Source organism: Cricetulus griseus, chromosome 2, assembly GCF_003668045.3.
Source record: "Cricetulus griseus strain 17A/GY chromosome 2, alternate assembly CriGri-PICRH-1.0, whole genome shotgun sequence".
NCBI lineage: Eukaryota > Metazoa > Chordata > Mammalia > Rodentia > Cricetidae > Cricetulus > Cricetulus griseus.
Window position 1 is genome coordinate 191185943 of NC_048595.1, and position 14154 is coordinate 191200096.

Here is a 14154-nt window from a genome sequence, read left to right on the forward strand (position 1 = left end):
AAGATACTAATAGAGAAACAACAGACTTTTTTCAGAAATGATTTTTGTTACTAAATATACTGATTTATTTTTAAACTTCTCCAGGTTCAGTTGCTTCACACATAAAACCACAAAAAGTGGAACAAAGTGAGAGCTTAGTAAATGTTAGCAATTACTATCACTTGCTATAACCTCAAATGTATCAGCTGATAAATACAAAAGTCAAGCATTCATTAACACTACTGAGAACCAACTAGATGCCATCAACACACTGAAATTCTCTGAGGCAATACAACTGTCAGCTTATACTGATTTGGCCCAACCAGTAATCAGAGTCCAGAAACCTGTAAGGCACACTCCCTACACTCGGTTAAGCTCCCAACATTACGTTGGATACTAGAAAAAAAGGAGCATATGGAACCAGAGGTGTTTACAACGTCACCCTCAGAATGACCTAGAGACTCTCTTGCAATCATCAGTCTCTGGTTTGCTTGTGGACCTGGACTGTCCAGAGGGTTGCTTCTAAACATCTACTCTGATCTTACTCTTGACTTCTTCCTTCCAAATCCTACTGAAGAGCTACAATGGGAATTTTCGATTTTCTAGTCTCTCAATGATGGCAATTTGTGGCTGTTTCATTCACAAATGCTAATGTCTATCTTTCTCTTCCTAACAGCAACAGAGGCTTTGAACCTCTTATTTTCTCTGGAATATTATTTCCTAGGATGAAATTGTTGATTCCTTAAGACATGAGTATTAGAGTCATGAACACAGGGTTGATAAGAAACTCTTTGTTTGCCTACAAATCTCTTTGGCAAATTCTTCCTAATATATACTGTTTTTCTATAAGAAGATATATAATTCCTATCACTTCTGGGGTTTTCATTCTTCACATCTGTTTCTTCCTCTCTCTCTCTCTCTTTTGGATACACCCTCAGTTCACCAAGAATGCAAAATCCTGCCAAGCTTCTCCCTCACTCATCTCTAAGGCCAGGCCTATGGCTAATAGATTTTCTTCTAAGAATAATCAGATGTAGCTAAAAAGAAATAAATCACCAAACATCTGGAATGAATAGAACATTGCTTGGAAAGGCCTGTCCCACAGATGCTGACCAGAAAATAGAACGAGGCAAAGAGGGTTGATTTAAAAGCCATAGAACAAAGCATGAAATTACCTTCAATAATGGGTATATGGCAAAGTTGTTCACATCAGAAATAACATTCCTGTTTATCAAGTTTATCAAGACTTCAAACCACACTAGGATTTCATCTTCTTCAGCAAGGTACTTGGTTAAGTCAAGTGCTGTCTCAATTTCAAGATAATTGTTTCTGTTTGGTTTAAAAAAACACACACTCAAAAAACCTTGACCTGCTAAAAGTTCTTCTCTCTTTCCATATCTGCTCCACTTTTCAACATCTAACTTCAACAAGATGTGTAAACAAGCCAAGTGGAAGGGTGACAAAGTTCCATCATTTCTGTAACACAGAACTCAACAATGCTGTCAGGCTTTTGTAGCCACTTGGTTCATTCACACATCCACATTAGAAGTTGTAGAAACCCCAGGCCAGTGGTTGAGTTATGAAATATTGAGTATTTGTTCTATGTTCTTACGACAATAGACATTCCATTCAACAACTGTCAATCATGAGCATTCTCAGTCAAATGCTCTGCCAGCTGCTGGTGGACAGAGAAGCCAGCATATGAGACAGCAGATGTCTGCAGCTAAGAGCATCACTGAGGAGTTCAGCTGGTACCTAGGAAGTCAAGGAGGGGGTCTCAGAAAAGGTGAGGAATACTAAGAATAAGGTTCCCAAGGCAAAAACATACACATGGAAACACCACTGGAAAGGAGAAGTCAGAGAAGGCCTCAAGAAAGAATCACTTGAGGAGAGCACCAAAGGCCATGTGAAATTGAAAAATGTAGAGAAGGTAGCTCGGGACAAAGGAGAATCAGTGGGCTGGCAAAGCTAATAGGCAGGATGTTTCTGTGTCTAGTGAGAGGGAAAACAAGTAGATAACATCATTCTGTGCCTAGTGAGAGACAAAGATAATTGATCAGGTGGTTCGAACCAGAGGAAAGCATTGAAAATTAGAATAAAGAATTAAGATTTTTTTTCACAAGGAAGTCTAGCTTTTTGAGCAACTAAAATAATGTGATAAAATTGATGCCTAGACCTTCTACTGCTGCAATGCTGAAAGTCATAATAGAACTCAAAGGAACTAAAGGCTAAAGGCTAAGGAAAGAGACTCAGTAAAAGGTGCTAGAAATGGTTTAATATGTAAGCCGTAGAAGTAGTAAGGTGAGAATTCAGAAGACACTACCAGGAGTGGATAGATACGACATGCTGACTGGCTGAACATGAGACATGGAAAGGGGGACAAAAGGATGCCTGTGAAGTTTCAAGTTTTGACAAGGGGGAGAATAGTGATACATGTCACATACACATATACACCACAGGAGTGAGAGAGAGAATTATAAACAGCAGGAACAACCTAAAGACCAAAATAACTTTCAGTGGTTAAAGTAATGGATTGAAATGACTACAGGATAAACATGTGACAAGGGAGAAAAGAGAGAGAGATGTCCATTTAGAACATAATTAGCATCTTAGATCCTAACATCTTAGCATCTTTCTGATCCTTGTACCTAATGAAACAGCCACTTAAATTATAAGACCAAATGAGTCATCCCATGGAAAGAAGGAAAACTACATAAACATAATTGTGCTTAAGAATGCTCACAGTGGCCAGGCATTGGTGGCGCACGCCTTTAATCCCAGCACTTGGGAAGCAGAGGCAGGCTGATCTCTGTGAGCCTGGTCTCCAGAGCGAGTGTCAGGATAGGCTCCAACACTACACAGAGAAGCCCTGTCTCAAAAAACCAAAAAAAAAAAGAATTCTCACAGTGATAGGAAGAAGTAAAGCCAGAAAGTCAAGTTTTCAAGTAAAAGTGTCAAGAAGCCAAAAGGGTAATTCTTGGAGGATATAGCCAGTAGTATCTAAGCCACAGTGACTCTAGAAAGGTGTTTCAGTCAAGCACTGAGCAACAGGTATCAGAGGGAACAATAAGTAAAGAAATGACAAATATTCAATACATATGACAGACATAAAGGAGGACACACTAGGTAATTTATTATATATATATATATATATTATTTTATTGCCTGAAAATTTAAATACTGAACATATAATAATATTTCTGGTTAAACTGTGGCATGGCTTATACTAAACAAGTCTAGTACAAACATGTAAAATTTATAGTTCTGCAGTATATCAAAATACAACCCAGGTATCACTACCATTATCTGCCAGCCATCACCTTTGAGTAACTTAAACATCTCAGTTCTTAGTCTATTTATATCTGACAATTTATGCTATAAAATTCCACTGAGAACATAGAATTTGGCCCTAACCTTTCATTTGTTTGTTTGGATGTGTGTGTGTGTGTGTGTGTGTGTGTGTGTGTGTGTGTGTTCATGTGAATGTGTGTGTGTGTGTGTGTGTGTGTGTGTGTTGCTGTGATGTGGTGTATGGAACTGTGTGTGTGTGTGTTTTGCTATCTCATAGCAATTTTCCTGCATTAGTCTCCCAGGGCTGAGTTATGGGTTTAAGCAACCATGTCCTGCTTTTGACCCTATTCTTAATTGGTTAAGGTCTCTGCACACTAAAGAACCAATTTCATATTCACAAGGCTATTGTTTTTATAAAGTTTTTAAGATACCTTTTTGACAGTGAGAGGAGAAAGGACACTTACTTAGACAAGGCAAAAGCATCGCTCACCAGCTGCAGCCTGTGAATGACAGGAATGGCCTGCAGAAAGAAATCCAAACATGGTCATGAAAAGAGGAAAATATTTTCAAAACAGCAACTTCAAGACCATCAGTGCCTAAACATCCCTTCCTAAGAAATTGTCTCCTAGACAGAGAGTAGTGGCTACGAAGTTCAGCCCACAATTTACTTATTATGTATGTGGTTTTGATGACATCCTTTTGATATCAATCATAATGCTTAAATATGGCAGAACTTTTAGCAAAATACTCCTCTAAAACATACCTTGCTAAAAGACAAAGCTCCAAACTGATGTTTAAACACTTCTTCAAAAGAGAACGTGTATTTTTTTAATGCTACTATAATGTCTCATTTTCAGGAAAGTTTTGGCATAATCATAAACAAATGTTACTTAGCACTATTTTGTGGCACTGGGGCATTATTTTAAATGGGATTATTTTAAATTATCTGCACTCTTAGGATTTCATTGATGTGACCCAGTGCCTACACATTCTTGGAGAGACAGAGGCCTGTTAGCAGCCTGAGTCTATAGACCTCTCTTTGGTCGTGTTAACACTGACAGCTCACAAACTGCAATCTCAGCTTAGGCCCTCTGAGGCTCCCAAAGCTCTCTGCCATTCCTCCAACACCTCCCAGCACTTTCATATATTTGTTCCAAGGGAACTTATCATCCCAGAACTCCCAAGTGTTTGAGTGCACCAATCCTAATTCTCTCTTTGGAATAGTTTCATTTCTTCGTGGTAGCGGGAATGTTTGCTCATTTTCTAGATGCATTTGAGTAACAGAAATTCTGTCTTATTTGCTCACCAATTGTTTTGCCAAAATAGTCTGGTTAGGTGTTTCAATAAATCAGTCTACTATGGTATCAAAGAATGACTCCCCTAATGATATAACCTTGTGCCTTTATGGCTTATAGTACCATTAGAAGCCACTAAGAATTTAGTTAGTCTGGAAGGGGCCTTCATAACTTTATTTCAAATATCAATAACATTTTCTTAAGTTACTGAGCATATTCTGAGTGCCTGGGTTGTGTCTGTCCTCTGTTAAACATAACAAACCATCTTACACCATCTTCATGGGGTAAGATTAGTCTATTGAAACTGTTATATAGATGAGAAAACTGGAATGATAGTCAAATGCAAGCCCACAATCACATTTTAGGTAAGCAAAAATGTGATTTGATGTCTCCTGACCTGTAGTCCAAACTCTGGGCCAGTGTGCCATGGGATGCTTCTGGTATGGAGGCTGCTATGTTTCCAACAGAGAAACTTAGTACAGATTTTACTTCAGCTAAGAGGACTGCACAAAGTTCCACATGAAGTCATGTAAACTCTAAGCCAGTATCTCTCTCTACATAGGGAGCTTTGCTTACATCAATCAACTAAAGACTGACTGATATGACCTGGTCAACATTTTACCATGTATAGATTTCATCACGATTTATAGATTATTAAAAATAACTTAAAGTGATAGTGGACTATCGATGTTTTAATAAAGTAAATTCACTCTTCTGATTGAGAAGACTTATTTTTAAGAATAAAATTTAATAATTTTTAGCATATACTGTGTACCAATTGTAAGCTTAGAAACTTTAGGTATGTCTTTACCTACACAGTCTCTAATACTCATGAATTAAAAAAGTGATATTTTCATTGCAAAGTAATAAATGGAACTGAGCATTGAAGTAACTTAGGAAAACATAATCTGATTCTCATTTCAAAATGTAAACTTATTTTGGAAAAGAAATAAGAATGTTCAAAAATATACATTCAACCAAAATCAGTCCTTCCCAAGAATGAGAATAAAATTGTCTCCATCATAGGTGATAGACAAGGGGCTCTCCATCAGAAAGCCCATCCTTCAAATGACAATGGATGACTCTTGATTAAAACACCAAAACCAGCCCATACCTTAGGATCCTTTTCAAGTTGTTGACTTAATTTCTTCCAACCTAACTCGTCATAATTCACTCTGTAATATCCAGTCACGTTGAGGTTTAAAATCACCCAGTCGCCATCAGAATCTGAAAGTTGCATCTCAGGGAACACCACTATCAAAAAAAAAAATTCAGTACATTTTTTTTTTTTTTGGTTTTTTGAGACAGGGCTTCTCTGTGTAGCTTTGGAGCCTATCTTGGCACTCGATCTGTAGATGAGGCTAACCTCGAACTCACAGAAATCAGCCTGCCTCTGCCTCCCGAGTGCTGGGATTAAAGGCATGTGCCACCAACGCCCAACCCAGTACATTTTTAATATAACACATTCACACTTCTAAACAATAAGCCAGTAAGGCAAAAGTTAAGATAGCTCTTAAGTAGACATTGATCTGCCATATGAATAACTTTTCTTCCTTCCTTCCTTCCTTCCTTCCTTCCTTCCTTCCTTCCTTCCTTCCTTCCTTCGAAACAGGTTTTCTCTATATAACAGCTCTGGATATCCTGGAGTTCTCTGTAGACCAGGCTGGCCTCGAGCTCACAGAGATCTGCCTGCCTCTACCTCCTGAGTGCTGGGATTAAAGGCATGTGCCACCACTGCCCTGCTAACTAAATTTTCATGTATAATTATTTTTAATTTGAATTATGTCTTTAAAGCTTTGTCCAATAATCAGGTTTTCAAAACCTCAACATTTTTAACAAAATGTATACCTATGTTTTTATAGATGTGTATACATGAAGATATACATATATGCATATGTAATACACGCATATGTTTACTTACTGTTGCTTTTGTCTAGCCAGACTAAAGGTTGTGTGATTCCATTTTTCATCCAAAAAATAGGGACAATCCATGTGTTACTTTTTGGAAGGAAAGAAAAAGAATTAGCTATTTTCACACACAAGAATATACACACTCATCCCAAATTAAAGAGATGCCAAAATAGCAGACCTCCAAGTCCACGGTCAAGCCCAGCAGGCACCTGGGATTTTTTTGCTCTTGGGGTGTCTTGCTGCTGTTTCAGTAAGCCAATATTGCTTTGATTCTTTATTATCCCTCCCTCTTGCTGTCTCTTATAGGTTTACCTCTTATAACACAGACAATTGCTGAGACTTCCTTCTGTCTGAAATATCAAAGGGCCGATTTTACTAAATTATAGCCACCTGGCCTCACTCTGGGCTATTCTAATGCTTCAGGGATACCCAAATCTGTCCATGCCCAGAGAGGTGAAGGGTAATTTAAAAAGGAAAAGCTTGCCAACATTTCAAAATACCTCTGAGCCTCGAGTTTTCTCCTCATCTGAAACATGTTCACAGGCATCAGCCACGATGTTTGTATTTACTGAACGTCTACTTTTTCCTCCCTCAATGGTGGCTGTGAACTGGATGAATCAGCTGACCACAAGGACTGCATTAGCCTTTAGGAAAGGCACAGTTCAGGCAATTGTTCCCAATCTTCTTCCAGTTCTCACATCTGGCATCTTAATCCTTTAGCTGTGAGTCTGCATTTATCCGCACACCTAAGACTGCCCACTTCTCAAAAGTCTCAGAACACTAGAGTGCAGAGTCCATTCACCTTTGGTTTCTCTCCCCTTGGGTTTTGCAGAGTGGGACTATTTGATTTGTCAATTTTGTTGTTGTTGTTGTTTTGTTGTTGTTGTTGTTGTTGTTGTTGGTGGTGGTGGTGGTGGTGGTGTGTGTGTGTGTGTGTGTGTGTGTGTGTGTGTGTGTGTGTGTGTGTAGAATATGGGAGGCAATACACATGTGTGGAGGTCAGCGAACAACTTTTTAGAGTTTATTCCCTCTTTCTACCTTTAACATGGATTTCAGGAATCAAAATCATGTCATCAAAGCTTGGGGGCAAACCCACTGGACCACTTTGCCAGCCCCTTCTTGAAATTGTTTCTAGTATTTGAAAATCTTTCATTCATGCTGATATCTACTACAATGAGATGTAAGGGTGAAAGTTACTTAAAGCAGTTGCCAGTTAACAGTTAGGTGAAGAAATAGGAGGAAGAAAGAAGTGGGCAATGAGTGGCATGCTACCACTCACTACTCCACATTTTTGCATCATCTCCCTATTCTACTTACGTTGCTGACAATGCAACTGGAGCTCAGAGAACTTGAGTAAGACCTACAAACAGTCTGACTTTTGTGGAAGCCAGCATTTGAATCAGGTCTGAAGGCTACAATTTTAAAGTTGCAGATATGGCTTTAAATATACACATATTGTGCACATCACACAACATGAACACATGTGCACAGCACTCTCCTCAAGGATGTAGCTGCCTCTTGATTCTATGTCTAGGGAAAAGACTGCAACAGGACCCTCTATTTTTCTGAAAAGTTGTGCTACTAGTGACATCATTCTTGTCTCCCACTCAGAATCCCCGAGTGATTCATTTGTCTGATGGACAGTGAGGAACACATAGAATTCTAGTGGTCCAGTCACTCTTGTGACTCTAAGTCCCACATAAGGGCAAACATTGGTCCCTCGTTGCAGGCTTCTGGCCTTGACTAGTATTTAGGGTTCTGCCTCACCCTAAGAGACAGTGCCAGCCCTTCAGGGAGTCAGCCAGCAGAAGGGCACGTGCCCAGCAAGCAATATACTTCCTCACTGCTGACTGGTTTCCATTGCATTGTTGCTCAACCCCAAACCTAGTGACGATAGAGGAACAAAATAACCTACTTGCGGCTTACAAGAATTTGATTTTCAGCCTTTTCAAGATAAAACGGCTCTTGTTTCATGATGCCTGTAGACACATTTAACGTGACAACTGGAAAGCCACCCTGGTATGTCCAACTATCCATTATGTTTTTTACTGTTGTTGGCAAATGGATTACATTCTGCTCATCTATGGCCTGATTAGAAAAAAAGCATCACAAAAAAGACGTGGTTTATCAGCAAAACCTTTGGAAGCAGCAATCTCACCCAATGAAATGAAATAACCATCCTATTGCTTCTTCATATGGGAATCCCCAGTGGTTGATATTCAGAACTGTTTGTCTCTACACGGCTTTCCTCTAGTGTCTGGGAGGGGAATATTTTTCCAGGACACTCATGGCAACAGAATCTATGAATGCTGATGCCCTTATATAAAAATGCTCCTATGGAAGCATGTATTGCAAATCATCTACAGGTGACTTGTAATATCTTCACAATGCAAATGCTATGTGAACATAATAGTTCTTACATTGTATTGTTTGGGGAATAATGGCTCCAGAAAAGTCCATATATGTTCAATACAAACAGAATTTTCTCTATTTCTCATCTTGGATTGCTTGAATATACAGATAGGGAACCACAAACACAGAAGACTGACACTATAAATTGCTATTTATATACTTATCCATGTATTCACTGAGCATATATTTAGGGATCTAATAGATTACTCTCTATTTTGGGCCATAGAAGTAGAGTGAAGACTTAAGAAACACTTGAGACCTAAGGGGGGGTTATAAATAGGGGGAAGTCACATTGTTGTGGCTCAGTCATTCACTCATGGCTTCCTGCTCTTGTACTGTATCAGACAAAACTGCTCAGCAAGAAAGTGTCTCAAGAAGGACAATCACCATTTGAAAGTGTCTCCATAGGTCGTCTTGCTCAGCATTCGAGTAAGAAAATGTCTCCAAATATGACTGTGAAAACAGAAGAATTGGGGTTAAAGCAATAGGATATCAAAGCAATTCACATTTGCTGCTATCTGGCAACTCTCTTAGCAACTCACCTTAAGTGCATTGACAAACAAGTGCTGGTCCAGGAAACTGTCAAGCATCCGGGCCATACATGCCCCCTAAGACATACAAAGCCATTCATCAGCTGAACAAAATTCAGGATTTAAACACGGACACATTCCACTTTTATGAACACTGTTCCATGCTACGCTTCTGATTCCAATTTGTTCTTGAATTCCCTGTTCAAATTATCCTCAAATATGTTAATAAAATAGTAGATTGTCACTAAGTAGTGAATAAAGAGCAAACAAATGTCCTACATATAAAGAGTTGGGGTACACAAAAAGATTTAAATTACAACATTTGCATGTAAGAATAAAACTCTACAAAACAGAAGTTTGGAGATGGGATGATGGCTCAGCTAGTAAGGCACTCACTATGCAAGCAAGCAGGAAGACCTAAGCTCCATCTTTAGAATCCATATACAGAAGCTAAGCAGGTGTGTTTGTTTGTAATTCTAGAACTGGGGAGAAAAACAGGAGATTCCTAGTACTAGATGACTACCTGCTTAACCAATCAGCAAGCCCCAGGCCAATGAGAACATACGTCTCACAAAAATAAGGTTGATGGCTCCAGAGGTACAACACCCAAGATTGTCCTCTGGCATCCCAATATGCATGCAAACATGCCCCCCCCCACACACACACACTCTCAGAAACCTAGAAAAGTTTGCTTTTAATGCATCGAGGTATGTAAGTCTGTTTATAATAGTATATGTGCCCAGTATCTAACATGACCTCACTTATAATATTTGCTAAGTGAAGGCCGACTTTAAAGCAGTTTCTGGCATTAGGCAATAATATTAAAGTTACTTTAACCATGTAGCATTTTATCATCCTTGGAACCCATTATACATAGGTTCTCTGCATGAGAACAGAAGAAAGCCCAAATGTGTTTTTACCTTGTTATAAGTATATATGTCAAAGAGTTCATTTATTTCCCTTGTTTCTGTGAAAATTTCCATGTCAGTGGACACAGCTCTAGACTCAAGGGCATGATCTTCTCTGAGGACTCCATGTAAAAAGTTAAAAAAGAAGATCTCATTCTATAAAGGAAAAGATTGAGCCACATTAACTTCGGAGGGTTACAGAAATGCAAAATCCAACATCCCTAAGATAGCTTCCAAAACCCACATTGAAATGGAGAAAAATAATTGAAAAGTGTCTGAATTAGAATGTGCCCCAAATGTCAGAATTATTTGAATAACAAAATGATAGGCCATCTTCCTTCCTGTTTTCTTGCTTTTATTTTGAGTTTTAAGAACTTAATTATAGAAGTGTTATTCCTTAGAGTCATCTATTTCTCATCAAAACAGGTTCCGTGCTCTGTCTCTATGTAGTTCCAATCCACTAGATTGTATTGTGGATTGATTCAATGAATCCTTAAAACTGACTGGTACTTTTCCATGCATATTCACAAAGCAAAAAGCACACTAGACTTATAAATTGACAATGATGCTGACATAATAATTGGAAAGACATCCACAGACTAGATCCAAGTGTTTGCAGTTCATGTGTTCTGAGAAAGCAGTTTATTACATTGTACTGGGAGCCACGGGACTGTCCAAGACACTGGCTTTCCCTTGGGCACATGGCAAGAACAATTTCTCTCTGGTGTGAAGCTAGAAAAAAAACTAATTTACAGGCAAAGAGGAATTTGGGCTGAAAAAAAAAAAAGAACAAAGATTAGGAGAGATGTTGTACGGATGAGTTGTCTGCACCCTGGTGGGTGGCTTAGCCCCTGATAGCCCTGTAAAGCCTAAAACCCCTACTTATGGAACTCGAGCTGACTTCTCATGCCACATGACACACCAGGTAAATGTTCAAATTCTTCTCTACTTCCATCTGTTAATGTTCTGGTCAACTCCTTTGTATTCCTAGCTTAAATTTTGATTAACAATACCATCAGCTAGACTTTTATCAGTTACTTGACTTCTTACTGAGACAAAATATACTATACTGCCAAAAGTAAATTTCATGAACAGTCAGGAAGCAGACAGCAACGGACGTCAGTGTTCAGTTCACTTTCTCTTTTTAATTCAATTAGGCCCCTGGTGCATAGTTAAAGTGGACCTTTCCACCATAATTAACCTACTCTAGATAATCTAATCTGGATATAAATAGTAACAGATAATAACCTAATCTAGACCATAGATACATCCAAAGGCTAATTTATATATGCTTATATATACTCTTATCTATGCTTACCCAGAAGACTAGCTCCTGGGTGAGTCTAGACCTTGTCAATTTGACAGTGAGTATTAACTACCTCTAGGCTATTGGCAAAATACACTCTTCTGAAACTGAGAAGCCTATATCATAGAGAAATGGGTCAACAATTTTGTTGTTTGAGATGGTGCTTTGCTGTGTAAACCAGGTTTTTTTTTTTATTTTAAATCCTCCTGCCTCAGCTTCCTAAATAGCTGAAATGGTAGATTAAGTTAGCATGTCTGGCTACATCTGAAATTTTAATGGAAAATGGATCATCTGGAGATTATGTCAAAATTGTGTTGGTCTGGCTAGTATCCTGTACTCCAGTAATTAAAGGATGTTGAATGGTAAAGCTCTTCTATTGCTATTTCAGTAATAGCCTATTCATTAAGCATAGGTTTTGTATAGTGTTCTTGAGAGTGTCATATTTTGATCAATGTGTCATAGACACAAGGGAAAAAATTTAAAACTTGCATAATTCATGCCCTAAAATAAACACTGCCCCAATGTTGGCTTTAATATAATTCTTCCTAAGATATGTTTCCTATGTATGTATTCTCATAGTAGTAAAATTCCCTACTGTAGTTACCAACATTTTGAGTTTTTGTTTCTACATCTTCATAACTGTTCCCTAAGATAATTGTTATATTATAAATGAACAGAAAGATAAATTGGAAGGACACAAAGCCAAAGTTAGTTTGGTCAAGTCACAGATGGATTTCATCTCTTTCATGCATAATGGATAAAACTTTTATAAAAAGCTAAGTGTTATGATAAATGAATAGGCAATTGTCAAGACAATGGGCCAATAATCATTTTTTTCCTCTCTTAAAAGTTCTTTTACTCATACAAATCACCAAATCTATCTCTTACATTCAGTCTTACCATTGCAAAGCAGGGAAAACATAATTGTCCTCACTTAATTGTTTTAATGGCTAAATTAATTTATATTTTTAAGCAAAATGCCCAGTAAATAAAGCCCTCTACATAGGTAGGCTATTTTTAGGCTACTTATCATCATCATTTATTGTTCTTAAGACTGAACAATGTCTATGATACTCTATATGCACATGAGGGTATATTTAATGACAGTTGTTACATAGTATGTAACAGATATTCAGAACGCTGTTCAATGACTTCATGAAACTCCTCTTAGTTCTGATGTTCAACTGCACATCTCAGTTTATGGTGGTAAGAAAGGCAGAGTGAGGATGCAGGGGTCTTTCTGGATAGATGGTGGAGTTCTTGTCTAACATGCATGAGGCCTGGGGTTTAGGGTCAGAACCATGCTTACACACAAGATAGTTGCTGTTGTGCCCATCACCAAGCCTGCTACTTTCCTGAACTAGGCAGAAAAAGAAATAGAAGTCACTACCAGAACTGGAGATTGAAAGGCCAAGAGACCCAGAGCTGGCGAATGGCAAATCCAGCAATCTCCTCATCATCATTATCTTGGCCATCAGACTAGCACCAAACAATTAATTTCAAAGCCAACTCTGTTGAAGCCCTTAACATTTCATCCTCATCTATAGAATGATGTCCAAACTCCCTTCTGGAACAACAGGACTTGTGTTCAATGCAGGAAAGGAAGAAGGAAGCACTGCAGAGTGAACAGGCTAGGGAAGGGAGCATTATCCAGGTCATCTGGCAAGAGCACAGGGGTGGTGTGGGCCTGGGGCACTCCAGCTCAGTACTTCCAAGATAATGTAGGTTCACAAACACAGAAAAAATTTCTTGTTTCCAAGTGGATTTAATGATATATAGAAGTGTCCATGATGTCATTCTGAGTGAAGACACATTAGAAACTTTTTTAGTTATTCTGTTGTGCATGATATATATTGAAGTGCACAGAATTGGGTCTTTCCTTCCACCTTTACATGGGTTCTGATCATCAAAACCAGGTTATCCGACTTGCACAGCAAATGGCTTTACCCACTAAGCCATCTTTCTATACCAGCATTAGAAATCTCCATACAGGGTTGACAAGATGGTTCAGCAGGAAAGGAGACTTGCCCCCAAGCCTAACAACCAGAGTTTGATGTCTCACACCCGTATGTCTCCCACAAGTTGTCTTCTGACTTCCACATGTATGCTATGACATATGCTGCTTGACACACACAATTATAAGCAAATAAATACAAACTTGGGGGTGGGTATGAGACAGCCTTATCTTGTATAGAACTGCTGTCCTGGAACTAGCTCTGTAGACCAGGCTGGCCTGTAACTCACAGAGATCCACCTGCCTTTGCCTCCCAAGTGCTGGGATTAAAGGCATGCACCACTATCACCCAGCTAAAAATGAAAAGTTTTAAGCCAAAAGAAGTTTCAGTATAAATATCACTTAAACAAAAATAATAAGTAAAAAGCTTGCAAGAAAAAAAACATAAAAGGCAGCACAACTCACATTTGATAAAGAGTTTTAGTAATTAATAGTTACTGGGTTTGTCTGTGTTTTATAGATTTTCCAACAATGAATATGCATTATTTTTATAATTGGAGGTAAATGC

At 38.4% G+C, this 14154-nt stretch overlaps 1 protein-coding gene across 1 annotated transcript in view; it reads right to left on the reverse strand.

Annotated features, from left to right (window-relative positions):
* Nucleotides 1-14154, reverse strand: part of Lvrn (laeverin) — a 56442-nt gene that overhangs the window by 18752 nt on the left and 23536 nt on the right. The window contains exons 8-15 of the mRNA XM_035438730.1: nt 10339-10482; nt 9431-9496; nt 9276-9341; nt 8392-8564; nt 6487-6563; nt 5680-5819; nt 3735-3790; nt 1155-1308 (exon numbers count right to left, since the gene is read on the reverse strand). Of these exons, the coding sequence (XP_035294621.1) occupies nt 1155-1308; nt 3735-3790; nt 5680-5819; nt 6487-6563; nt 8392-8564; nt 9276-9341; nt 9431-9496; nt 10339-10482 (876 nt within the window). The remainder of the gene's footprint in view (nt 1-1154; nt 1309-3734; nt 3791-5679; nt 5820-6486; nt 6564-8391; nt 8565-9275; nt 9342-9430; nt 9497-10338; nt 10483-14154) is intronic.